At 49.0% G+C, this 26,446-nt stretch overlaps 8 protein-coding genes across 8 annotated transcripts; 6 read left to right on the plus strand and 2 right to left on the minus strand.

Moving 5' to 3' along the window:
* Window positions 1-375: 375 nt before the first annotated feature.
* On the plus strand, window positions 376-3,471 carry GIQ15_06159 (peroxisomal hydratase-dehydrogenase-epimerase; the record flags this gene model as incomplete). The annotated part of the gene is made up of 7 exons (XM_033553576.1): window positions 376-531; window positions 611-838; window positions 901-1,009; window positions 1,064-1,153; window positions 1,214-1,598; window positions 1,657-2,065; window positions 2,128-3,471. 7 exons carry the CDS (start codon window positions 376-378, stop codon window positions 3,469-3,471), a joined length of 2,721 nt encoding a protein of 906 aa, XP_033404720.1.
* Window positions 3,472-4,029: 558 nt separating this feature from the next.
* GIQ15_06160 (TRIAD3 protein) lies at window positions 4,030-6,339 on the plus strand (the record flags this gene model as incomplete). The annotated part of the gene is made up of 1 exon (XM_033553577.1): window positions 4,030-6,339. The coding sequence occupies one exon, from the start codon at window positions 4,030-4,032 to the stop codon at window positions 6,337-6,339; it is 2,310 nt and encodes a 769-aa protein (XP_033404721.1).
* A 926-nt stretch (window positions 6,340-7,265) lies between these two features.
* GIQ15_06161 (uncharacterized protein) lies at window positions 7,266-8,069 on the plus strand (the record flags this gene model as incomplete). The annotated part of the gene is made up of 3 exons (XM_033553578.1): window positions 7,266-7,359; window positions 7,431-7,860; window positions 7,916-8,069. The coding sequence occupies 3 exons, from the start codon at window positions 7,266-7,268 to the stop codon at window positions 8,067-8,069; spliced, it is 678 nt and encodes a 225-aa protein (XP_033404722.1).
* A 3,143-nt stretch (window positions 8,070-11,212) lies between these two features.
* Window positions 11,213-13,402, plus strand: GIQ15_06162 (Lcc2; the record flags this gene model as incomplete). Its single annotated transcript, XM_033553579.1, has 8 exons — window positions 11,213-11,347; window positions 11,408-11,504; window positions 11,566-11,589; window positions 11,656-12,030; window positions 12,093-12,148; window positions 12,205-12,349; window positions 12,406-12,959; window positions 13,028-13,402. The coding sequence occupies 8 exons, from the start codon at window positions 11,213-11,215 to the stop codon at window positions 13,400-13,402; spliced, it is 1,761 nt and encodes a 586-aa protein (XP_033404723.1).
* Window positions 13,403-14,303: 901 nt separating this feature from the next.
* Window positions 14,304-15,636, plus strand: GIQ15_06163 (uncharacterized protein; the record flags this gene model as incomplete). The annotated part of the gene is made up of 2 exons (XM_033553580.1): window positions 14,304-14,442; window positions 14,516-15,636. The coding sequence occupies 2 exons, from the start codon at window positions 14,304-14,306 to the stop codon at window positions 15,634-15,636; spliced, it is 1,260 nt and encodes a 419-aa protein (XP_033404724.1).
* Window positions 15,637-15,982: 346 nt separating this feature from the next.
* GIQ15_06164 (uncharacterized protein) lies at window positions 15,983-17,532 on the minus strand (the record flags this gene model as incomplete). The annotated part of the gene is made up of 2 exons (XM_033553581.1): window positions 15,983-16,503; window positions 16,566-17,532. The coding sequence occupies 2 exons, from the start codon at window positions 17,530-17,532 to the stop codon at window positions 15,983-15,985; spliced, it is 1,488 nt and encodes a 495-aa protein (XP_033404725.1).
* A 1,000-nt stretch (window positions 17,533-18,532) lies between these two features.
* On the plus strand, window positions 18,533-23,544 carry GIQ15_06165 (uncharacterized protein; the record flags this gene model as incomplete). The annotated part of the gene is made up of 12 exons (XM_033553582.1): window positions 18,533-18,611; window positions 18,671-19,251; window positions 19,318-19,432; window positions 19,508-19,860; window positions 19,916-20,022; window positions 20,085-20,283; window positions 20,344-20,620; window positions 21,064-21,396; window positions 21,594-22,342; window positions 22,409-22,982; window positions 23,058-23,404; window positions 23,479-23,544. The coding sequence occupies 12 exons, from the start codon at window positions 18,533-18,535 to the stop codon at window positions 23,542-23,544; spliced, it is 3,780 nt and encodes a 1,259-aa protein (XP_033404726.1).
* A 1,115-nt stretch (window positions 23,545-24,659) lies between these two features.
* On the minus strand, window positions 24,660-25,757 carry GIQ15_06166 (uncharacterized protein; the record flags this gene model as incomplete). Its single annotated transcript, XM_033553583.1, has 1 exon — window positions 24,660-25,757. The coding sequence occupies one exon, from the start codon at window positions 25,755-25,757 to the stop codon at window positions 24,660-24,662; it is 1,098 nt and encodes a 365-aa protein (XP_033404727.1).
* Window positions 25,758-26,446: the final 689 nt, after the last annotated feature.

A 26,446-nucleotide genomic window follows, 5' to 3' on the forward strand; every position in this document is an offset into this window, starting at 1 on the left:
TGCAAAGACAGCATCAGGTGACCTTCAAAGCTGAGTCAGCAAGAATGGCAGCTCATGATTGGCTGGACAAGCAGCGATGATGCACAAGCCGTAGTACCTGAAAGATACTTCCAGTTACTTGTATCAGCAGCCTAAAAGTAGGTATCTTTAAGTACCACTGCTGCCGAGGTCCAGCTCGTCTCGTGCGGCCGTCCTGCCATCGCCGGCAACAACGCTTCCCTTTTATTCACGTCTCACCCGACCTCTCTGTCTTCTCTGTCTTCTTCCTCTGCTTGTCTCCAGGCACCTCTTCTCCTGTATATTATCACCGTTGAGATCTGGCCTGATACATCCATCCCCACGCTATACTCCGCCCTCATCGCCCATCATCACATCATGTCTCAACTTCGCTTCGATAACCAGGTCGTCGTCGTCACTGGCGCCGGCGGTGGTCTGGGGAGAGCATATGCCTTGTACTTTGCTTCCAAGGGTGCTGGCGTCGTCGTCAATGATCTAGGCGCCTCACATTCTGGAGAAGGCCAGTCGTCAAAGGTGAGGTCGACATTCTGATCTTCCAATGTTTATCGAGGGGAAAGCTCTAGTTCTAACCCTGCCTCGACTTATTTTATAGGCTGCGGATGTCGTTGTCGATGAAATCAAAGCTGCTGGCGGAAAGGCCGTTGCCAACTACGACAGTGTCGAGTTTGGTGACAAGATCATAGACACCGCTATTAAGGCGTTCGGTCGTGTCGATATCCTGATCAACAATGCTGGAATCCTCAGAGATGTCAGCTTTAAGAACATGAAAGATCAGGACTGGGATATAATCGACAAGGTCCACCTTTACGGAGCATACAAGGTGCGATTTAGCAGTTCCTAAACAGCAGATAGAAGTCCTAACTGACAGCTATACGGATATAGTGTACCAAAGCTGCTTGGGCCCATTTCAGAAAACAAAAGTTCGGCCGAGTGATTAACACCACCTCTGCCGCTGGTTTGTTCGGTAGCTTTGGCCAGACCAACTATTCCGGTATGCGCTTGACACTAAACTGATTGCTGTGAATCAATACTAACTGGATGTTAGCTGCCAAACTTGCGCTGGTCGGACTCACCGAGACTCTTGCAAAGGAGGGTCTCAAATATAACATCCACTCCAATGCCATTGCACCAATTGGTAAGCTAAAAAAAAAGGGCCTACCCCGGAATAATATGGACATTACTGATAGCTTAATAGCTGCTAGCCGCATGACGGAGACTGTTATGCCCCCGGAGCTCCTGGCCAACCTAAAACCTGAATTCGTTGTTCCTATTGTTGCCTATCTCGTTCACTCCTCCACCACCGAGACCGGTAGCATATTCGAGGCCGGAGCTGGCCATGTTGCTAAGATCCGCTGGGAGCGATCCAAGGGTGCCTTGATGAAGGCTGATGACACTTTCACCCCTGGTTCTCTCTTGAAGAGATGGGAGGATGTCAACGACTTCTCCAAGCCTACATACCCCACCGGCCCTGCCGATTATGTGGAATTGATCCAAGAGTCGATGAAGCTGCCAGCGAACCCCAAAGCTGAGGAGCCAGACTTCACCGGAAAGGTTGCTTTGATTACTGGTGCTGGAGCAGGGTAAGTGTTAACTACATTGGTATACATGGGAAAATCTCAATTCTAACGGATATAATAGACTTGGCCGATCTTACGCCCTCATGTTCGCCAAACTTGGTGCATCTGTCGTCGTCAACGACCTTATGAACCCAGAGCCAGTTGTCCAGGAGATTATCAAGGCCGGTGGAAAGGCCGTCGGCTCCAAGGCTTCTTGTGAGGACGGACCAGCCATTGTTAAGACTGCCATTGACAACTTTGGCCGCATTGACATCGTTGTCAACAATGCCGGCAACCTTCGTGACAAGGCTTTCACCAACATGGATGACAATCTCTGGACCTCCGTTGTGAATGTTCACCTTAGAGGTACCTACAGTGTGACCAAGGCTGCATGGCCATACTTCTTGAAGCAGAAGTTTGGACGTGTTGTCAACACCACCTCCACCAGCGGTATCTACGGTAACTTCGGCCAGGCCAACTACGCATCTGCTGTAAGTCTCATCTGCCTTCTGTGTGAGTACAATATAGGAGAAGTATGCTGATGATAAAATAGAAACTCGGTATCCTTGGTTTCTCCCGTACCCTTGCTCTTGAGGGTGCCAAGTACAATATCCGCGTCAACACCATTGCTCCTAACGCAGGTACTGACATGACCAGAACCATCATGCCAGAGGAGCTTGTTCAGGCCTTGAGCCCTAACCAAGTCGCTCCGCTTGTCGTACTTCTCTGCTCTGAGATGCTCCCAGAACCTGCTACCAAGGGTCTCTACGAGTGTGGCAGTGGATGGACCGGTAAGACCAGATGGCAACGATCTGGCGGCCACGGTTTCCCGGTTGATGCTGACCTTACCGTCGAGGAGGTTGCCAAGGTCTGGCCCAAGATCATCGACTTCGACGACGGTCGTGCCGACCACCCAGACGACACTCTTGCTGGTACTGAGAGTATCATGGCCAACATCAACAACAAGGTTGGAGGAGCCAAGAAGGAAGAGGCACCCAAGGGTGGTGACCAGAGTGTCCTGGACAACATTTCTAAGGCCAAGGCCATGAAGGCTGAAGGCACCACATTCGACTATGTTGATAAGGATGTCATCCTCTACAGTCTCAGTCTGGGAGCTAAGAGGACTCAGCTACCACTTGTGTACGAGAACCACGAGGATTTCCAGGCCCTGCCTACCTACGGTGTCATTCCATGGTTCAACACCGCCCACCCCTGGAACCTGAACGACCTTGTCGCCAACTTCTCGCCCATGATGCTTCTGCACGGCGAGCAATACCTCGAGATCAGGAAATACCCAATTCCAACCGAGGCCAAGACCATCTCCTACCCCAAGCTCATCGATGTTATCGACAAGGGTAACGCTGCCATCGTCGTCGTAGGATATACCACCAAGAACGCAAAGACCGGCGAAGACCTCTTCTACAACGAGTCTACCATGTTCATCCGTGGCAGCGGTGGATTCGGCGGCTCAAGCAAGCCTACCGCATCCCGCCCAGCTGCTGCAACTGCCTCTTACAAGCCCCCACAGCGCAAGGCCGACGTCGTCGTCGAGGAGAAGACTGGTGAAGACCAAGCTGCTCTCTACCGCCTCAACGGTGACCGCAACCCTCTCCACCTCGATCCCGACTTCAGCAAGATGGGTGGCTTCAAGACTCCTATCCTGCACGGCCTCTGCTCTCTCGGCATCTCCGGTAAGCACATCTACGAGAAGTTCGGCGCCTTCAAGAACCTGAAGGTGCGCTTCGCTGGTGTCGTGCTGCCAGGCCAGACTCTCAGGACTGAGATGTGGAAGGAAGGAAACGTCGTGGTCTTCCAGACCACCGTTGTCGAGACTGGCAAGCCTGCTATCGCCGGAGCTGGTGTCGAGCTGGTCTCTACCGGAAAGGGTAAATTGTAAATGCATCTGCTTCCTCAGGTGAAAAAGCATGCCATGCCATCCAGTCTAGATGACCGTTATTTTCTTTTTCTTTTCTTTTTGGTAAAAGGTCATTTTGTCATTTTATGATTTCTTTTGTCTCACGAAGCTCCCTTTGTTATATTTATTTTATCCATCGAACGACGAGCTGGCCGCGGGTCTATAAGAACCCATGACTAGGTGTATTTTATATGTGGCCATGTCTTGAAATCTAAGAAATATATTCAGATTACTTATTCTATAGTCACTCTACTTCGGCTGCATCGTCATAGCAAAATATAGATCCGTGATTGAAGCCCTTTTAAGGGGCCAATACGCTCCACCGTACGACCAAGGCAAGAGAGAGCCAGGCTCCATCAGGCCGGGATCCAGGGTTAATTCTAGTGCTTAAGACCACATGGAACATTCCCTGAGAACCACCTCGCAGCCGTTTATTTATACATGTTCGATCGGTCCTGGCTTCATGTAACCACCATCTCATCGGCTTCACGCTCATATCTCGATGCTATATCCCGATCATGAGGCAGCAGATCGCCTATCATGGTCCTCTCCCTACTAAGCAATAAGCCATCTCGCAACAGTAAACGAGCACCGTTATCCCCTTCAGCCTCCCCCTCGACGACGACATCATCCTCTAAATCACAAAAGACTACCGGATCTTCCACGTCTGTCCAGCTATCCTCCTCCGCTTCCACGCCGGCTGCCTCATCCACCCTCACAGAAGCCCTGCGCGGTAATCCATTTGGCGCAGGCTCACGCCCTACCCTTACCACCGCCTCGATAACGGATATACCTGCTACGAATGATACGGAAGACGAGAAACAGCGCGATCTACGAGAACTTAACCATGCGTTGAACGTGTTGGCGGGGTTATTTCCTGATGTCCACGCGGAGGTTTTTAGAGAGCTGCTCACCCGGTTTGATGGGAAGAGTAGACTAGAAGTCAGCGTCGAGCAGCTGCTGAGATATCAATCAGAATGGGTCAAGGGACGGTGGAACGTTGCCGCTACATCTGAGGAGACTGGTGCTCCTGCAACGACCGAGGATGGGCACACGATGGAGGATAGGCTGGTGCCTAGGGAGGAACTCTTTCGGAGTGATGAATACAAAGATGCCGTCAGGTCTGCGCTGACCGCGGAGTTCCGGTCTTTGAGTAAGAGCACGATCAACGCTGTTCTCGCAGAGGGGAATTTCTCCTACACTCGCGCCCGGCCTACGTTGATCGATTTATCCCAGAAAACATGGCGTGTCACTTTGGGGAACATGTTTTCATTCAAGAAGAAGAAAGCACCTCATAAAGACGATCCCCCTCCATATCTTGTTTGGCAGAGGCGTTCAGTCGACGAGCTCGAACCTGTTTTGAAAGGGACAGGCTGCGCAGAGTTGGACGAGGAGATTTGTTCTACGTTTTTACTTCCGCTGTTAAATCGGAGACGAGAGACACAGATGGAAGAAGATCTGAAAAAAGCGGAAGAGTTGAATGAAGCGGAAGCAAAATCCGTGGACGCTTTATATGAATGTGACTGCTGCCTCGCAGACGTTACCTTTGAACAGATCTCAACCTGCTCCGAGGCAGGCCATATCATCTGCTTCAACTGCATCCAACGTACTCTTCAGGAGGCGCTCTTTGGCCAAGGATGGGATAAATCTATCAATCTTGACAGGTCGACTCTGTGGTGCATAGCCCCGTTGGCGGACGGGACGTGTCAGGGGAAATTAGACGCCGCCCTCGTCAAGAGGGCGATCCTGAAGCAGAAATCAGGAGCAGAGACGTATCGAAAATTTGAGAACCGACTTGCTTCTGAGTCACTCGTTAAATCAAATTTGAAGTTGATATACTGTCCTTTCTGCTCATATGCCGAGGTAGATCCCGTTTTCCATCCGTCGGTAAAGGGAATTACCTGGCGGTTTCGCAAAGCAAGCCTTATCACAAGTATAGTAGTGGTCACGGCACTCCTCGACATCATTCCACTTCTTATAATTCCCTTGATCATCCTCCTCTGCATTTCCCCTTCCGCGCTGGGAGCTACGTTTCGCAGGTCGTTACAGAATGTTTGCCTTAGGACGCGAACACAACGCTTCAAGTGTGGGAACCCGTCATGTTGTCGTGCGAGCTGTATCCGATGCCATAAGCCATGGAACGATCCGCATACGTGTCATGAACCATTGCTCCAATCTTTGAGAACTACCGTGGAGGCAGCCCGCACGGCAGCTATCAAACGTACCTGTCCATGCTGTGGGCTCTCATTCGTCAAGTCCTCCGGGTGCAACAAGCTGACATGCGTGTGCGGATATTCCATGTGCTATATTTGCCGCAAGGCACTGGGACCAAAGGGCCGACGACGACTAAATGGCAACAACAACAATGGTGTTCAGCTCATGGATGGCGCAGCAGATGCAGAGTCAGATAACGAGGATGCCGGAGAGGAGGCGGAAGGATACAAACATTTTTGTGAACATTTCCGAATAAACCCGGGTTCCTCTTGTACGGAATGCAATAAATGCGACCTCTACCAAACGGAGGATGAGGAAGCAGTGGCCCAACGCGCAGGAGAAAAGGCCCAGCGGGAATGGCGAATTCGTCAAGGAATGGAAGACAGTATCGAAGATTTACCTACATCCGAAATTGAGGGCGCCAATTTAACGTGTAAGCCGGCAGGACTTTCACCTGGTGCAATGGCAGCGCGCAGATACGATTGGGATTTACAATTTGACGTGACCAGCGGATTTTGGAGATGTGGTTGGAAGTTTTGGACTAGGGATCTCTGGCAGGGCCAACGGTGGAAGATGGAAGCTCAACTTCTAGTCGATAATGTCGTCGACCGCCTAATTGTTGTCGACGCCAACTGACGGCTCCTGCAACCCTATCACGAGGCATGACTTTCTCTGGTTTGCTCTCTTGTTCGACTACGAATTTCCTTTTCTTTTTAATACACGCGTGGGCATTACGGGATATATTTGGAATTTGGAGCTATAGCGGCACTTGCATTTGATACTTGACCGGGTTTTCATGGGTAATAATAGGTTAAAGGTGCTAATCGAGATGATGGACGGAAGCGATGGGATAGGATATGGAGATTGGAATGGTGTTTCTTTTATTTCTTTACTTCTTTACCTTTTCTCTTTGCTCTTTTTAAAACTCCCTGCTTCTGGCTTCCCTTGCTTGATAGGTGTCTCGCATGCTGCCGCTGCTACCAACTGAAGACTGGAGAGGAATAATTGGATATCAAACCTCCCATCTAAGGGCCTTACTCGTGGACCTTGACTTTTCATACTTTCCTTCATCATCTGTGGATTATTATATTATTTTCAGTGAGACAGTGACTTCAACTGTCCCAACTCTCTAACGAATTCCTATTGTTATCGTGCACCGTCGTAACATTACTCCTCGTGTCTTATATCTTCTTCCATCTGGTTGAATATGAAGAGCCAAGTCGAAGATGAGTGTAATCACGTGACTATTGATATCGCCAGGAACAGGTCGCATAGAAAGGAAGCCTAGTTGCAGCTGTTCAAGGCAACATCGATTGTGAATTCTACGTTTGTTGACAAGTTTATTGGCCTCGGTGCTATATTTTAAAGGCCGCCGATTCCTACGGCTTCTGGGTGGAGGACGCTGAGAAAGCGATCGCAAAACGAAGCTGCCTAAGAGCCACGTCAACAGCTCGCCGTCCGCCGCGCCGAATCACTAAGCATACTACAAAGCCCATCGGTGCAATATATGATTGTCGTCTGATTAATTCGGGACCGACTTTAATTTCCTTTCAATACCAAAGATGGCCAGTGGCAGTGGAGGACATAGGACGGACAGTCCGTTCATCATAGACCATGATGAGGATTCGGTCTTGGATCATGAGCTGGTCGATGATGGTATGGCCCCTAATTAACACCCTTGATACAATGATATATCGTATCTAATAACTGTTCTTACTACCTGATAGCTATCGAAGCTGATGACCCGCTTGGTTCGACAACCGACCGTACACCATTAACCGGAAACATTGCATCCTCCTCAGCACCCGGAGGAGCTTCAAGAGCCCCCGTGTCAAGTTCATACCTCACCTCTTCCATACCGGGAGAAGACCGCCGTGCGCCCCAAAATACAATCGACGAGTCTGTTTGGGATACCCTCTCCCGGGACCTTTTGGCAGTATGGGAGAAGATGAGACAGGTGCTTTGGCCGCAATATCTGCTAGGCGGCATGATGATGCGTGGAGGGGGCGGCAGCGGAGGCTCTGCAGAACGGGGTGAGGCAACCGGGTTTGGTAGTGAGAGCCTTGGTGCCCTACGCGGGCTCGTAGGGAGATTGCCCGACGCAGATGCCGTCTTGCAAGGTGGGATGAGCGAAGGTCTTAGAAATTGGGATTTATGGTACGTACTGGAACCCATAACGTTTTCTCCCTCTCCGATTAACGTTTACTTCTAGGGGCCCGTTGATATTCTGTCTCCTGTTGAGTATGTTCCTTGCAATGGGCAAGGGTGACCAGTCTAGCCTAGTGTTCTCGGGCGTATTCTGCATTGTGTGGATCGGTGAAGCCGTTGTCACTCTACAAATTAAGCTGCTCGGCGGTAACATGTAAGTTTTTCCATATTTGCATATACTTTGCTCTGGCGAGATTGGCTATACCCGAGCAAAGTTGTGTGTTACCGCTTCTAACATCAGAGTATAGCTCGTTTTTCCAATCGGTTTGTCTCATCGGTTATACGCTCTTTCCGCTGGTGATTGCCGCACTACTCAGCGCCCTAAACATTCCAACCATTGCTCGTATCCCTGTATACCTCGTACTAGTAGCATGGTCCCTGGCGGCAGGAGTGAGCATTTTGGGCGGTTCGAGAGTGGTCAAAAACCGGGTAGTCCTCGCTGTCTATCCGCTATTTGTGTTTTATATGGGAATCGGGTGCTTGTGCTTTATTAGTTAAGGGTGGTCGAAGAAGGTATGTTTTCATATATCAGTGACGTTTTAGAAATTTTGCTGACAAGCATTCTCCTAGCAGTACGATATAAAGAGATCTGGATCTCGCCTGCATCGCAACTACAGATAAATAGCAGGGGTTCCTCTACCTCCGTTCTAATATCATTCCTGTCTCGTTCCCAGCTTTTCATTTGCTAGCTGTACTATACGTTACATACTTTGGCCTTTAATGAATTATAACTATCCATTAACTATTTATGGATCTTACGAAAGGACTAACTAAGCTTTCTGTATCCCCACGATCTCCAAGCTATCTTGTTCTTTCCGATTGGGCGAGAGCTTTGTCAAACAATGAACTTGCTTTTACCCATACATCGAACAGGTTCACATTTGAGAGACCAAATCCATATACATAACAGGGCAGCAGGCCAATGTCTTTATCCGTTTTCTTTCAGCTGTCCTTGCGTAATCATAATGAGGATGAAGTGTCACAGCAAACTTGCGGTGCCACCTGATATATTTTTAGTGGTAGAATGAAGCCAATACGCTTACCCGCCACCCCCATCTTCGTGCGGGTATGGAGCAGCATTTATCGATTTATGAGAAGCTAGAGAGCCAGTTAAATACGCCATTGAATTATTTAACTAGTATTATGTAGCTTAGAAAGCCTCTTCTTTGAAGTATCATTTGCGTATAGCTGCGTTGGGTACCCATCCTTATGCTAATCGGCAGACAGCTTTTTATGTCATGTCAAAGAGGAAATTATGCGTGCTTCTCCTTGGTGGGTGGCTGCGCTCACCGAAATCAGCAAGGCAACCACATCATCTCGATTGGCCTGATATTGGCCTGTGGCGGATGATCAGCGGTTCCATTTGTAACGAACCAGCGGCATGACGATGATGATTCGCAACAGGAACACAATCTAAACTTCCGTGGATCTCGAGATCGAGACACAGCACTTTCTTTCGATGCAAGTTCGAGCGCTGTGACATGCTTTAATTCATGATATCAGTCGGCTTTTGCGGTTCGAAAGGCTGTTTCACTCAGCTCATATCCTCGAGGACGTAAGAGGTGCAACGCCAGAACCCAATGGGTTGTTTGAGGCGACAAGTTTGATGATAGACACTGCTTCACCGGCTTTTTATAGACTGATCTACGGAGTACCCTATACTCCGTATAGAATCCGGAAAATATGTTGGCGCCGCCGTCATGATGTGGCTACTGGCTCTTGTGCAAGGCCATGACAGCTGTACTCAAGTACTCCGTAGATCCTCCACTGGACACTCCGGGGGCCCGCGGGTCAGGTTGATCTGAGACACAGATGCAAGCCAGCGCCCGACGATAGGTTCCGCGGCATTTGGGCGCTGACAGCTTCACCTGAGAGAAAGACCTTGAAAGTCGTCCGTCGTGTACTCCGTAAACATGCTTCTACTTGCTGGCGTAAGCTGAGACTTTTGCGATGTCGTTGCTTTTGCAGGGGGTTACATAAGCGCCATCTATCCTCGCTCTGCTTGACCTCAGTTGTTTCACTCATCCGCTGCAGAAACCAGGACCAAGCCGGACAGTTATGAGAGCCAAGGGGAAACATCCCTTGCAGCGGGATACGGACATGATGTACGAGGTACCAAGCCCTAGGAGAAACAGAGAAGAGCTGGGCAGAGAGGAAAACACCCATACGCACCCGGCGCTTTTAGCCTCCGCCACAAGTCCATATTCACATCATTGGCTGATATAGAGGATACCGAGCTTCTGTTTATTGGCACAAACCTCATTCCAGCCTTTTAATCTGCAGGAAGTGGTCCTCCGTGCTCGATAGAGCAGTCGAGGCGGAAATGGTGAGTGTGCTCCGTATGGTGTAGGCAAAGGCTGTGATCTTTCTGTCCGCTCGTATTTCACATTGTCTGACCTGTCTTGTCAAGATAATGGCCAGTGTCGGATTGCCGCCGACCATTACGTGAAAACGGAGATCAATTTGCGGATGCTACTGTTGTAGATACCAATGTTGTACGCAGGGCTGGCTGTCAGGACGACACCTTTACCCATACCCAAGCGGGTCTACGCCATGCAACCTGCATTCTGTGGCTACACGCTTGTTTTTCTTCATTTTGAGATATGGGTCTTCCAGCAACGTTTTGTTGGGATTCCCTAACTTTGGCATCTATGAGAGCCGAACTGGTGCCTTTGTTTGGATCTGTACTCCGTACTATGTATAGAACCCAGCCGTTATACCCGGATCTCTTTCGGTCCAATATACTCCTTGTTCCCAGACCCTGCAAGGTCACCCTTCCATTCCACCCCAGATCAATGTTTAAGTTGGTGTGGAACGAAAAAACGTGGCCAGTGCCAGGGATCTTCACGGCTCCGCGGACGCCCATTAGCCTCAAGATTTCTTGACGTTTTACCTGGGCGCTTGGTGCATGGTCCTGTCTCCTACGATAGGATCCGCACTATTGTGGAAGATTTTTGAGATAAATCCCACACCGCAAACCTCAACCCGGAAAGTTGATAAATAATGGATGCCTCCCAGTTCCATCTTCCAAGTAGTGCGCTCGGTAGTGGAGAAGCGTATAGAGATCTCCCTCCCTCTTCCATTTTTCCTTGTGTACGGCATGATGCCGTCACTCAGTTCGTCGTCGTTATTCTCTCTCGGATATTGTGTTTTGCTTTCTCTTTGTGTTGGTAGTGCAACTGCATGGAGTCAACCTCATGGAGCCCCTTCTAGAAATGTCCCGAGGGGCGATTATCCAATTTTCGACCCCCCTCCAAGTACCGATTTCAATACCCGTCTCATACGGTGCGAATACCCATCAATGAAAGGCTGGGTTTATTCCCACAAGAAGAATGGCGATTGGTTGAAGTATATTGGCTCAAACCCAGGAGACATCACGGAGTATAACATTGAAACCGATAACGATAAATATATTCCACAGGGAATAACACGAAAGGTTAGTGGAAACATTTTTCGTTTTGATGAATGGTCAGAGAACTAAAAAGCAGTGAACTAGTACCATCTGGAAATCTCGGATGAGTCTGCGAATATGGACGGAACAGTCTTTGACAAAGCAAAGCTCTTTAATAAGCAATACCCTGGACCTTGGATCCGTGAGTTGCCCAATAACTGATGGAGATATATTGGTACGGATCATGCTAATACCCGGTTTAGAGGCATGTTGGGGAGATAATCTCGGTGAGCATGCCCCGATGTTGAAAATATCCTGCAAGTAAAAAGCAAGGAGCTAACGACGAATATTAGAAATCACCGTCACCAACAAGCTGAAGCATAATGGAACTGCTGTTCACTGGCATGGGATCCGGATGATGGAAAATATGTTCAATGACGGTGTTCCAGGCATTACGCAATGCCCTATTCCCCCTGGTTCATCAATGACATATAGATTCAGGGCCAGTCAATACGGATCCAGCTGGTATCATAGTCATTATTCTCTGCAGTATGCAGATGGACTCTTCGGCCCAATGACGATTCACGGGCCATCCTCGGCAGATTACGATAAGGCCGTTGACCCGCTGCTGATGACAGACCACCTACACAATAGTGCATTCGAGGAGTTTCATAATGAGTTGGGGGGCCATCCTCCAAAGATGGACAGCATTATCCTAAACGGAAAAGGTACAGTTAACCGTCGACGCGGACACAAATATGCAACTTACCCAGTGTTAACACCCAAGTAGGAGATTTCGACCAAACTGGCGACGTGAAAAAGAAGTATCGTACTGTTCTTAAACCTGTTCGTTTTACCCTCCTAAACCACTCCACACTTGACTGGGCTAAGTTTTGGGATAGGGCAAAAGATATCTTCTTAGGTTGATAAACACCTCAATTGCAACAACATTTGTTTTTTCGGTTGATGGCCACAAGTTCCACGTTGTCGGGTCAGATTTTGTTCCGATAGAACCCTATGAAACCGACCATATTGCCGTTGGGATTGGTGAGTGATGCTAGACTTTTCCCAACTTTAAAAAGATGCTAATTGATCTGATTTAGGCCAACGCTACCATATTATTCTCGAAGGGCTATCTAAAGAAGAAGCCAAGAAGAACAGCCGTTATTGGATTAGGACGACGCCTGCCAAGGGCTGCGCAACATTTCGCGAAGGGAGAGGCACTGATGATCGGACCGGAGTATTCTACTACGATCGAGACGACGGTATGGCTCCTACCACTGATGGGGGAGCCTTCGATGTAGCCTGCCGAGATGAGCCTCTAGATAAGTTGAAGCCAATAGTCAAATGGACTGTGCCTGACCCAGGACTCAGTTCTCCTGGCGAGTTTGAGAAATCGGTAGACGTGCAGCTTGGCCAGTGGAGGCGGCCAGGATATGCGAATACAGAAAGCCTTGTTTCTAACTGGGAATTTGGGCCGTCTCCTATGTGGATTAACTACTCTGAGCCGATCATAAAAAATCTTGACAAGAAGGACTTCCCCGCGACGTGGGTTGTATACCCAGCAGACGACCATCTTAACGATAAATGGGTGTACCTTGTCATCACAGGGAAGAAGCTAAAAGTACTTGAAACTCAAGTTGCTGTTGCACATCCGGTGAGATACCACTTCTGTTGCATCCCTTTATCTGCCTTGATTACATACAACTGACGCAGTACATATAGATCCATTTGCACGGCCACGATTTCGTCTTGCTTCAACAGTCAATGGAGCCTTGGGACTCTTCCAATGTCAACCTTAAGCTTGATAACCCTCCACGACGAGACGTTGTTCTGCTACCGGCTGGCGGATTTATCGTGATTGCCTTTAAGCCAGATAATCCAGGTTCATGGCTGCTGCATTGCCACATCGCCTGGCATGTATCAGCCGGGCTGGCCTTACAGGTACTCGAGCGCAAGGAGGACCTGAAGGCTTTGACCCTGAACAACCCCGACTATGACTTTATGCAGGAGAACTGCCGAAGGTGGGATGCATGGCACTCAGATAAAAGCAACTTTTGGGATCCAAAGGGTTATTTCCAAGACGACTCTGGGGTTTAATGAGCTAGCTATCGCATGGCTGATACCCTTCGTGGATATTCTAACTCAGGCTGGGCCTATGGGTTTTCTTTTTCCTTTATTTTCTCCTCGTTTATAGACATTTCGTTGAGCATATACTTCCCTCACTCCGCCTCTGATCTACACCCTTATTACCCTTAATATCAACCCCCTACGAATCTCCACTGCAAAAGACACTCATCTGATGTATATATGATGATGCCATAATTGGATATCGGCCAGAACACAAAACCTGCCATCTTATCAAATAATACTGAACTCACTGCGCCATGATGCCGTCTTTTTAGCTCGACCCAGCTGGCACAGACGGCGAACTTAGCCTCACGCCATGGTATCTTTAAGCATCCGCTAAAAACAGCATTTTCTGCCTCCCGTGTTAGCTAGCAGCTAGCTGGGTTCTGTTCTCTCTTCTCTCGCTCAACTGACTACTCCGTACCATCTGCACATCACAGCCTCGTCTCGCAACTAGGGCGAATAAGAGGCCAGACAGATAAGAACGATGGGAAACATCTTGATCATGTGGGTAAGGGGGGCAGGACAATTGTGATCAGACGAAACCAGCCCGGCCCTCGCTTGAACTCGCTTCCATTTTACCGAATTAGCATCGTCCTGATAGTTATCGCTTGTTCGATGCTAAAAACGAATAATTCTTGATGCCCACAGCCTTGTGAGGAGAGAAACTCCCCAATGTTAGCCTTGCTGCAGCCGAGGCGGATAGCTGCCCTGTTCGCATGGGCAGGGGGCATAGCAGTGCAAACAATGCCTTATAGTAGCCCGAGAATAAAGGTACCATTTCTCGCAACAGGGGCTTGATTTGAGGATTTTTGAGTAATACTGCTCCTTAACTGGAACTTCGCCATCACCTACTCGAATTGTTGTCCAGATGCCCATACCGCCAGCCATGAAGCAACGACAGAAGGTGTATATCGCAGTGATGGGGGTGACTGGGTCGGGGAAGAGCACCTTTATCCAGGTTGCAACTGAGTCCTCGGATGTTCATATTGGACATTCGTTCAAATCTTGTAAGTCGTTCTTCGTATTACTTCCACCCCAAAGTTGCATACAATATCAATTGCTAATACCATTGATATTTAGGCACTGCAGCTGTTTCGGCTCATACATTTTCCATTGATGAATACGATATCACCTTGATCGACACGCCTGGATTCAATGATACATTTCGCAGCGAGACGGAGGTTCTAAAGGAGATTGCCAACTGGCTCGATTACACCTACCGAAACCCTCCTCATGTTATGCTCACGGGCATCATTTACATGCAATCGATCACCGATCGTCGGATGTATGGCTCTACCCTTCGAAATTTAAAGATGTTTCGACAACTCTGTGGCGAAAGCCCCCTACGCAATGTAGTATTCACAACCACCGGCTGGGGTACAGCTGAAAAGGCCGGAGACCTCGCCAAAGCACTTGAAAATCAGGAATCGCTTCGTAGCGACCCTGACTTCTGGGAGCCTATGATCAGAAGAGGGTCAATTATGGCTAAATTCGAGGATACTCGTTCTTCTGCCTTGGCTATCATTATGAGTATTGTTGAGCGAAACCCCATCCTCCTCAAAATCCAGGAGGAATTGGTTGACGAAAACAAGAACCTCATCGACACTGCGGCTGGCCATACTGTCAACGAAGAAATGAAGAGACTTGAAGAAAAATACACCCAGGACATCGCCAAGGTCCAGAAAGACATGGAGGAAGCACTCGCTGCTCGCGACACCGAATACCACGCAGCTCTACAGGAGGCCAAGGAGAATTACGAGCGACTCCGTGATGAAGCCCAACGAGCTCGAGACTCTCTACAGTATGAGCGCCGGAATGAGAAGAGGCGTCTTACTAATGAGATCGAGGGTATGAAGCGACAGCTTGAGCGAGACAAGAAGAAACACGAGGAGTACCTGGAGCTTAAATTCAAGGCCCAGCAGATTGATGATGATATGAAATATGAAGAAATTGTGAGAAAGCTCCGCATGAACGGTCACCTTCTGCGTGACGAGGAACGACAGCTCTTAGAAATTAAAATCCAAGAGCTGGAAGCTGCATCGGCAGGTCCTGGAAATAGCAACAGTGGTAAAAAGAAGAAAGGTAGGGGAACAAAGCTCCTGGTTGGATTAGCACAAGTCTTGGGAAGTGTGACGATGGGTTTACTCGGATTCCCTATGCTATTTGGAGATCCCATAGGGACTATTGCCTCCATTTTTTAAACGACTGCTGTTATATCTCTCCTTTTCTCTTCATTGATACAATATAACATTCTGACTTGTACAAAGTATTTTGCTAGGAACAGAAATAATTGAAGAAACAACGCACTCACTTTATGAAAGGAAGAGTAGGCCAGATTGAGAAGAACGAGAGACTGGTGTGTCAAGAAGCCCTAGTATGAACCAATATGTATCGAGATAAATGTACTACCCTGTACCACGCCCCTTTTATGCCGAGTGGTATAGTCGTTTGTTCAATATGTGCATACCCGCTACTAGATGCTACCTTTATTCGATGGATAAGAAACCGCTCAAAGTTAAGACTCATATTACACGAATACATGGATAACTATCTTGTCGTCCTCAACAAAACCACAGCTTTCGCCCAAACGCGAGGGATATGATAGTTTTCACAGTCATCATTCCCAAAAGCCAGAATAGCAGGGTGCACGACTACCTCCACCCGTGAGCCATCCAGCTTGCTATCCTCGTCGTCATCCAATCCCTGTGAGGGATGAGCCTCCATAGACGGAGAGGAGACCTGAAACGGTTCTAACTTCAAGGATGGAAGATTCTGGCTCTTCATGTATGTCCGTTGCGTCCAAAGTCTAGTGGACAATTCGCTAGCATCCAAGAAGATGTCTCGTAGCTTATCGAGGCGAACTGTTTCCTGGTCGCTAGGGATTTTGCGAAAGAGGTATCTTGCTGGCCCAGTATGGAAGATGGTTGCAAGGAAGTCACTACAGCGTTCGACTCGGGAATGCATCTTCTTGACAGCCAGCTTTTCTTTCTCGCTGAGAGTTCCCCCTTCTGGGGGATTGTATATCCGAACCAGCTGTGAACGCCAAATATGAGCTTCTCGCTCGTCAACTAACATGCAATGTTAGTAGGTGCGTTATAGTTTGTAATATTTGTGGCAAAGGGATTCGTACGATTCTTGAGTTCTGTGTATATCTTGTTTAGGGTCTCGTTGACAAGCGGTGTACCATCGACCGAAAGGCATTCCTGGTCATCTGCTCCATCGTTCTGACCAAGGAAATAGAACGGGTCATCGAAGACTTGAGTGTAAACGTCATGGGCGACCAAAGCGTTCAAAAGGATCGATGGGAGTTTGCGTTCCATTTTCCCTGAGGCAAGGGACCCAGGGATGCTTCCGTTATCACTCAGAGTTAACACTTTGCCTAAGTTGTTGAGGAACTCTCCCTTATCTTCCTCGCTCATTTTTGACGACTGCAGTGCGGCTATGGAATCCACGGCATATTCTTTACTCCAATCTCTTATTCCACGTTGAAACAAAGACAAATCGTCCCGAACATCTCGGTCAGGCTGGGATGACCATTTGCCCTGGCCGATTTCCCCGAATGCTCTCTCCTGCGTTCGACGGATCAAGCCATTGATCTCCCGTAGCTTCCCACGAAGCTGGAAATTTTCGTTCTTGGTAAACGCGTTTCCCTCTTGCAGTTCGGTGATGACTTGTCGTTGGCGCCCGACTTCTGATCGCAGATGGTGAATTTCCTGCTCCAGGGCCTGTTCACGAGACTTATTGGAACGTCGGGACGAAAACCAGGCACTGCTCGATGTCGGAGGATCTGTTTCGTTGCAAATATGAGTTACTCTTATTCCCCTATCATAATGATGCATCTCCCCCATTCCGCGAGGTAGCGTTCTTTCTATAGTAACGCTTCCGCGCCTGTCTGAATCCGAAGGCTCGCTAATCTGCTGATGATCATCAACCTTTGGAGGTGGTTTTGGAGAGCTTTCAGGCTCAGGCTGAATTTTGTTATTATCATGTTGTCGTGGCTTTATTTCGACTACTGTCGGGTCGTTCAGCCTGCCGGAAGAGTCAGGCCGGCCTGACTGGCCTGGCTGGCCTGGCTGGCCTGTTTGTGTCTCGCTCATGGTTGCCCCGTTCGATAATTTTGCAGCCATTCTCTATGAACATGATTAGCACTAGAAATATCAAGAGGGAAATAATTCTGGGCGAGACAATCTCATAGCGGGCGGGTATGAGCAAAAAAAGGGCAAAATGAACCTCTGAATTGTCTGGAGCGTCTCCGCGCCTTAATTCAAACTTATAAGTAGTTGTACTTCGAGATTTCGAAGACTTGGAGTGTCGACGTGAAGACTTACCCATCACCGTACCAATAAAACATTGAAGGAGGAATGAAGTTTTGCAGTAAGGCCACGGAATGAGAGATAAAAACCCCCCCAACTGATATTAATAGTTCGTTAACTTTCCCTCCGCCGCAGCCATTCGACTAACCGGGGGCTTAGGGACGGTAATTCTATCATCATGCAGAGACGGCATGCCTAAGGCGCAATGTACCAAATGCCATGCGCAAGGCTGGCTAGTAGAACTCGTCTCGTTTTCTCCCCCACGACTCGGCTGCGCAAAGCTAGGGAACCGGGGAGGGGGGCAAGAATGTCGAGGTAATTATTTTTATCAGGATCCGGGCATTGCTAGTCGATGCCTTGCATGGTTTCTTTTGTGATGGGCGGTGGTTGCGCATGGCTTCGCTTTGGTGGTGGTTGTGATTGGCAGAAGCTTAACGAACTCGGCTGTCGAGGTGCAGCAACGATTATGCAGGACGCCTCAGCCCGTTCGCGCAGTTCTGTCAAGAGTGCTTGTCCTCGCGGGGCTCAACGGGGAATAGACTGGTCCCGGATACCCCTCGAGGGTTGTCTTTAAGAGTCGAGGCTTAATGGTCGGCCAGAGTTTTAAAACCCCTTGTTTTCCTGAGGTGTTAGGTAAAATACTCCGTACACCAGATCAAGCCTCACCCAGCAACAGGAGCATACCCATACCGATAACAGGTGCAATATCTGACGGTCTCGCCTTGCACTTCCCTAGTGCACCTGTTCACATCGGTAGCTTAGGGATAAAAAGTATCTAGGCTCAATGAAAGAAAACAATCCCATAGACCTAGGGTCCCGTCATAAGATCATTGTGGGAGTGGACTATGGAACCACATTCTCAGGTACAGAAAATCCCCTCGAAGGAGCCTGTCATGGCCCGGAACCTAACATTTGCATATAGGTGTGAGTTGGGCAGAGTCCACCAAGACGAGGTTGGAAGATATCAACGTCATCAACACCTGGCCTGGACATCGAGATTCGACATGGAAGGTTCCGTCGAGGATAGCATACGCATCTGAGAATAAAAACAAGATCCCTACAGACCAATGGGGATTCCAAGTCTCGCCAAACCTGATGTGCTACTCCTGGACCAAGCTGCTGCTGGACAAGAGCGCACAGCTTACAGGGTACGATGATCCATCGCTAAAAGACTTGTTTGGGTCTGGCCTGATGAGTCTGCCCAAAGGGAAAACCGCACAGTCTGTGATCGAAGATTATTTTCGAGAGCTGTATATGTATCTTACTCACCAGCTTGAGAAGAAGATGGGCCCGGGCGTTTTCAATGTCACTCCAATGGAGATTTACCTGACCATGCCGGCTATCTGGTCTGACCAAGCACAGCTGGCGACTCAGAAAGCTGCAGAAGCTGCCGGGTTTGGGTCAAGGCCGTATGACTCCATCTATATGATCAAGGAGCCTGAGGCTGCTGCATTGTCCGCCATCAAGCCGCATTTGGGCCCAAATGCCATTGACCCTGTTCAGGTAAGTCTGCGCTCCATATATCGGAGGTTAACACTTGGAAGTCAGCTAGCTAACGGCCGTCCGTAGCCGGGAGAGGGTATCCTGATATGTGACTGCGGAGGCGGTACAGTTGATATCACAACTTACATCGTTCTAAAGTCTGAGCCCAAGCTAGAATTTGAAGAGCTCTGTGTGGGTATAGGTATGTCTTCCCTCGTTCTTTTTGTCAGCTCCCGAAGCCCATGAGTGCTAATGCAGCCATGTTTCTTCACTGTAGGAGGAAAATGTGGATCGACTTACATCGATCGTAACTTCAACCAGTGGATGCAAGACACCTTTGGAGAGGAGTACACATCTGTACCAATGAGGTTACGTGGGCCAGGAAGCAGATTTATGAATTCATTTGAGAGTGCAAAGCGGAACTTTGGAGGCCCAAATGATGACCGAGGAGTAGAAGTTGGTCCTATTCGAATGGATATTGGGCCCAGCGTTCATTACGACGATGATGAACTTGTGGTGAAGCTTTCCAAGTACGACATGCAGCGACTGTTTGACCCAGTGGTGAAGGAAGTTATTTCCCTGGTCAAGTCACAGGTCAAGGCGGCTGAAAAGAAGAAGAAAAGGATTGATGTAAGCACCAAGCCTCAAGTACCCCTTGAATAAGATGATGGCTAATACTGTATAGCGACTCATACTTGTTGGAGGATTCGGCGACTCAGATTACCTGAACACCAAGCTAGGTGACTGGTGTAAGGGGAAAAACATCGGCTCCGTTACCTGTCCACCCGACTGGTGAGTCTCGATTTCCTGGGTGAACTCCTGATGATATGTAGCAATTTGCTAATAATCAACAGTCAAGCCGCCATCGTCAAAGGCGCGTGTCTGCGTGGTTTAGAGGGCCTGAAGCCCATCATCACCCACAACCGAGCGCATTATGGCTGGTCTTGGGGGAAGCGGTTCAGAAAAGGAATCGACCCCGAAGCAAATGCGTACACAGATCCGCTCACCGGCGAGAAAATGTGCAGCGGAAGAATGGAATGGGTTATCCCCAAGGTAAGCAGGATATCCTCCCTCCCAAGACGATTTATTCAACTCTTAGCTGATCGTCAACAGGGTAAGCGGTTGGACGAAAACTTCAAGATGAAAGCCGATATCCAGAGCACCTTCAAGCTCGGCCAGCCACTGAACGAGAACATCACCATGTTCTCCTGCACGATGGACGATCCGCCAGAGCGAGAAGACCACCACCGGGTCGTCAAAGTAGGAGAGATATCGCCAGCCTTTTCCACATCCACGTTCAACGACTTCCAGACGCGGAAAAGCACTGCAGACGGACTGACGTATCACCGCTTCAACTACACGATAGAGGTGAATTTCCGGTCCAAGGGGGGTATCCTGAGTTTTGCAGCGACTTCAGAGGGACGAGTGATTGCCGATGCAGCCCTGGGACTTTTGGAGGATTAATAGCGTATTCGAGTAGATATTAATGTATTTCATCTGTACAATCCTCCATTATAGCATGTCTCCTGCTATCTCGTCGTCTATCCTGTAGTCTTGTCATCTGTCCTATCTTGTCGTCTGTCGTCGTCGCCGTGTCTGCCTTGGGCACTAAAACGTCTGCGAGTCTCCGTCAACCAGAGCTCAGGGTCAACACTCCGTAGAGCCGCGTTTGCCGACTGTTTCTCTGTGTTCATCGTGTACCTGTTCAGTTCATCGTGTCGTGTATCTGTTCATCGTGTTCTGTTCTGTTCTGTTCAGGAGGCGTTGAGTTGATGCGCTGTCTCCACTAGCCAGCGGGAAAGGGAGATCCCAATCATAAAATAAACATCGCAGTTAATAACAACCTCGCCCTTTGCAACTCCATCGCACGCCAGGCCCCTTTAACGCTGGGAGGCCTGCACTTCTGCTCCAGAGATATCTGCTGCCTCTCTCTCGTCCTGCTCGCTGCGGGAACTCGCCTGGCCAGATCTGCTGTCTGGATCTATCTCCCTTGCCGTCACTCTTCCTGGCCACCCCCCGCCGCTAAGTACGAGTTTACCGAGCCCAGCAACACACATCGACGCCGACGGAACAGCTACAGGGAGGCATTCAGTGCTGGGGACAAGGCCGGAGCGGTCGCTATGGCATCGTCTGGCAGCCTGCGACAGGAGAATGGTGTCCTGAACGGTCTGCATGCCCGCCTTTCGCCCCGTCATCCCACTACTGGAAGAGCGAGCTTGCGCTTCAGGCGATGGACCGAAGACTGTAATGGCAGCTAGAGTCCATTGCACGATATAAAGGGATACATCACAGTGCAATTACCAGTTAATTGTCGTTGTTCATTATATGGTGAAAGGGATGCTGACGGCTGTGATTCTCAACAGATAATACCTCAGAACAAGCGGCGCAGCCTCACTCGAAGCAAGACGCCGACCCTGATATGGGTGATTACTCAGAAGGTACGAAGAGTTCTATTGTGCCTAGTGGTCTCCCCGAACGATCTACGGAGTTGCCGGGCGATAAAGTGTATTCTGACACCGATAAAGACGGCGCCGGTGAACGACCTGTCCGCCAGAAGCTAAAGGAGACTTCCATTGCGGGCACAGGCGCTACACGGCAAGATCAGGGATCTGAAGATTGTCAGATGGCTCCTGAGAACGGTGAATCGCAAGACAGGCGCGAGAACGACGTGGACACGGCCGAGCGCGGACGGCTGAAGAAGAAACGATCTCTCGACGACCTGATGAACGAAGACGGACAGGCCGATCACTACGAAGAAAGTGGACATAGAAGAAAACGATCTAGGGACTCCAAGACCGAAGGCACCCCCGAAGTAGACGCGGAGCCACGGCCGCCCGCGAGCGATTTGGAGAAGATGAAGAGTCCGAAGAAAAAGCGTAGCAGGGACCAATTCGACAAGGACTTGCATCCAAAGTTGGACGAGGAGGGTGTTAAAGACAAGGACGAATCTACGGATGAACCACCAAAAGGTAATGCCGATTCAGAAAGCTTAGGAGCCTCGACGTCGCCAAATAGTCGTGCAGTCAAGGGCGAACCGGAGAAGAAACGTCACCGTGACAACTCACAGGACAGACACACTGAGGAGTCACAGAACATCACTGCTGCGTCCAAGGTACGCTCTATATCAAGCCACTGACCTAAGGTGAAATGAAACACACTCATATCTGAATATCTATAGACTGCAACCCCAAACCCATTTTCCAACACATCCACCACCTCGCCGTTCGCCTCCTTGGATAAGTCAAAAGCAAGCCCTCCAAAGACAAAAGATCAGCCATCCAAGGCACAACAGACCACGAATCCTTCCGCATTTGCAGCCTCCAGCTTAGCCGCCTTTGCCGGGTCAGACAAGTCTCCGTTTGGCGCAATCGGCGGCGGCACCTCTGTTTTCAAAGCCAAACCCACCCCCGAAGGAGATGGTGAAAGTAAACCAAGCTCAATCGGATCTGGGGCGTCTCCATTTGCTGCTGCCTCTGGGGCTTCACCATTTGGCTCTTCGTTCGACGGAAGCGCATTTGGAAAGAGCGCATTTGCCAGTGGCTTTGCCGCCGCGGCCCCTAAGCCTGGGGAAAGGTTGACTAGCTTTGCATCTCCGAAACCAACAGCGTTTGGCTCCGCCGTATCTAAACCCAAGGTCTTCGGTGCGAAAGCCGATGATGAAGACGAGGACGATGAGGAAGAGGAAGAGAAAGGAGAAACGTTCCAGGGCCTCGAGGAAGAGAAAGAGGACACACGTTTCTTTAAACAAGAGAGTGAGCACATTTTCATCCCATCCACATCAGTTTTTTTGGTTACTATATCACTAACCCTACACCCCCAACCAACAGCTGAGACCGGAGAAGAAGGCGAAGAGACACACTTTACCGGCCGAGGCAAGCTATTCCATTTTACTGGAAGCGAATGGAAAGAACGCGGCGTGGGCACATTCAAGCTTAACGCAAAGAAGCCTTCTGAAGTAGAAGGTGACGAAGAAGAAGGTGGCAGCGCCGCTACCAAGTCTACAAAGAGGTCTGCCCGTTTCATCATGCGTACCGACGGTGTGTACCGAGTCATATTGAACATCCCTCTGTATAAAGGAATGAAAGTGGGAGACCCAGAAGGCAACGAACCGACGGGGAAACATGTGCAGATTTCCGGAATCGAAGACGGACGAACAGTTCCCCTTTTACTCAGGGTATGTGGAATAGCCCCTATCTTCCCAACACCCACTTTCTCAAACCAGCAACTAACAACCTTCTTTTCCTCTAGACATCAAATGCCGATGCTGCCAGAGACCTTCATGCAGCTGCTCAGGAGTTCCTGGCTCAACTGTAGCTAGAGCGAAAAAAGAAGAAAGAAAAAAAGAACAGGATATAAAGTGCATGATTGGCTCTATATTCTGTCATTTCCTTGTCTCTATCATGTAGCGAAAAGACCCAACCTAAATGCAAGTACGCCGATAAAAACTATTACAATAATGATCAAATATAATCTGCAGTGCCTGTCCTTTTTTCCAGTCCTATATCTTGTATCTAGGTTACTTCGATCTCTACATATGCCTCGGCATTCATACTCCAGACGGGCGTTTCATTGAGGTTTAGGGGTTAGGGAAATAAGAGACGGACCTGCTAAAAGAAATCTAAAAACAGAATCATGGTCTTTACCATGATTTAAGGGCTATATCTTTTTATTTTTAAGTTCATAAGCCATCCAGACGGTTGCAAAGCCACCATGCGAGCTTATGGTCTATCCGGTGGTTTGGTTGATTATCTCGCCGATGCGGATGGAACTTGTACTGACACTGGGACTCGGTGTATTCTAGCACATAATGCTCGTCATCTTCGTCCACTATATCCCCATAATCAGCAGAGCTGCTGTTCGCCGGGTATTGAGGTACTGTTGCAGTTATTGTCATGTTGATGTGACCCTCGCAGACATTGAGGGGGTAGAATGCTAGGCCTAAGAGGATTCTTTAGTTAAAGACACTACCCCCTAGGCTATCCCTAAGCTGCCTCTTAAGCCTTTCTTTAGGCCTCCCCTTACCTCTTAGTCTTTTACTTAGGCCTACGCTTAGGTATACCTTTAAGCCTACCCCTTAAACATTGAGGCTCACTTTTTACGCTTACTCTCTAGGCTTACTTTACAGGCTTGCGCTCAAGGCTTACTTTTACACTTACTAAGTATTTACTTAAGGGGTTACCTTTAACTATAGTTTTCTATAACGCTTAAGTAAAATTCTTCAGGGTAAAGGTTGAGAGGTATCCAGACATAGTGGGATTAGTAGTTGGCTATTTGTAGAAGGGTATGGATAGTTATATACTTCTAATGAAATCATGGCTGCAGCTCCTCCACGTTTCCCGTGTCGTTAATAATCTATGCATTATATAAAGGCAGGCGGCTTAATTTGGAAAGATTTCCTGCTGGTGCTATTGACTTGATTCGGTTCTGGCTCATTTGGTTGAAACTGGAGGAGCTTCGTCGCTGTTATCTGTCTGTGCAAAGCTCCACTGGGCCGCATCTTGGAGCTCAGTTCCATCAGAAGTGGCTAATGTATCAGAGTCCCCCGGAACGGCAGTGGCCTCAGACGTCGCCTCATGTTCAGATGAGGGGGCATCAGATTGGGGCTCAGGGCGCCTCTCGTTTGCAGCCTTTATAAAGTTATCCCGTTGCTCTTTCGCCCAATCTCTCGCATTTCGATATGCAGACGCCCCCTTCCGAAATGTTTCAGGATCACTAGTCATAGACCAGCCTTTGAGTTGGGTCATAATATATTCAGGCCGGCCGTTGCTTTCCTGAGGCGGGGTGAGATGAGTCGTGTAGAGCTTTAGTGTGCCGGCAAGATAAGTCGAGGTTATTGTATAAGCATTATTATCATATACAGGCTCATCCTGGTTATAGGACTGGAGTTTTTGTATTCCTCGAGCCCCTAATGCACCGTCATAGCAAGCTTGTCTTGTAGCTACAGCAGGTGATCCATCTGGGCCCTTAGCCTCAAGGAAGAAGTTCGGAGCCATAGGAAGGGAATCCTGCGTTGAGGGAATGATAAACTTGTTAAGCTCATCGCGAATTTTAGGATTGAGCTGCTCAGGACGAGCTCCAAAGAAATGATCTGGTTTTGCACTTGCCAGTGTACCGTCTGTTAAATGGGCGAGGTTGCCAAAGGGATAGTCCCCCCCAACGCATTTGGGGTCACCAATATCGCCATCAATCGCTGGCAAGACAGCGCGGGTTATAGGCTTCTCCTTAGATGCAGTGGTATCTGCTCGTTTAAAGGATCGAAATTCGCTCTCAGGAAACCTTGAAGGGGAAAGAGAAGATCGTGACTGAGCAAGTCTTTCATTTATCTCATCCCAGTTGCTTGGCATTGCTGGTAACTGGCCATCTGGATACTCATATCCATCAGGATAAACACCATAGTCAATCAACTTTTGCTCAAAATTCCGGTTGTAGGCCGTAGTGCTTGTAGTCTTTGTGGTCTTCGTATTCTCGCTATCTTCTGGGGGAGTTCCCGCACGACGCTTCCGGCGGCCTGAACTAGTGGTACTCATTGATTGATAATAAGGAATATGCGGATCTGGGAACTGCTCATGCGGTTAGTATGAGTACCAGCAGGCCGCGAGAATTGCATATACATACATTCCTAATATCAGACAGGTCAGGCCCACCCAGTCTGGAAAATCTCCTAATCTCACTCTGGGTTTCGGGTTTACAATCGATCAGGGGATCAGGGACAAGCGTCTGGTAACGATGCTTAAGTCTCGTCTGTAGCCGTCGAGTGAGCCGCCGGGGATGGAAGCACAGCGGCTCTGGTACGCTGTTGGAAGCACCGTTTCGTCGATCGAGCTCTTGGAGCGCGTCTCTGGTCAACCAGATCTTCGATAAATTATCCCAATATGCTGAACTGGGGTGGCCAGGCTTCCTCTGTCTTTTCGAGAGAGGTTGATCAAGATGTTCCTCGTGCTCCTGTCGTTTACGAGATGGTTCCGGGGCAACTGAGCAAGGCATATCGTCTCAGTTCTGAAAAGCGTGGTGGGTGAATGGCCGTTCATATATCTAGATGAGTGGGCGCGTCGCTTCTACCCTGCATCATGGATGTTTCATTGGGCTTCATTCCCTCGGACTAAGCAAAATCCCCATTGGTTACGAATGTGGCCCCCGCATGAAATGAGTCAGACGGGCGTACATACCCATGCAGCCATCGTACAGCAGCTTTTACTCCGTGGAGTGACCAAAGCCT

Source organism: Arthroderma uncinatum, assembly GCF_011692745.1.
Source record: "Arthroderma uncinatum strain CBS 119779 chromosome Unknown scaffold4, whole genome shotgun sequence".
Classification (NCBI taxonomy): domain Eukaryota; kingdom Fungi; phylum Ascomycota; class Eurotiomycetes; order Onygenales; family Arthrodermataceae; genus Arthroderma; species Arthroderma uncinatum.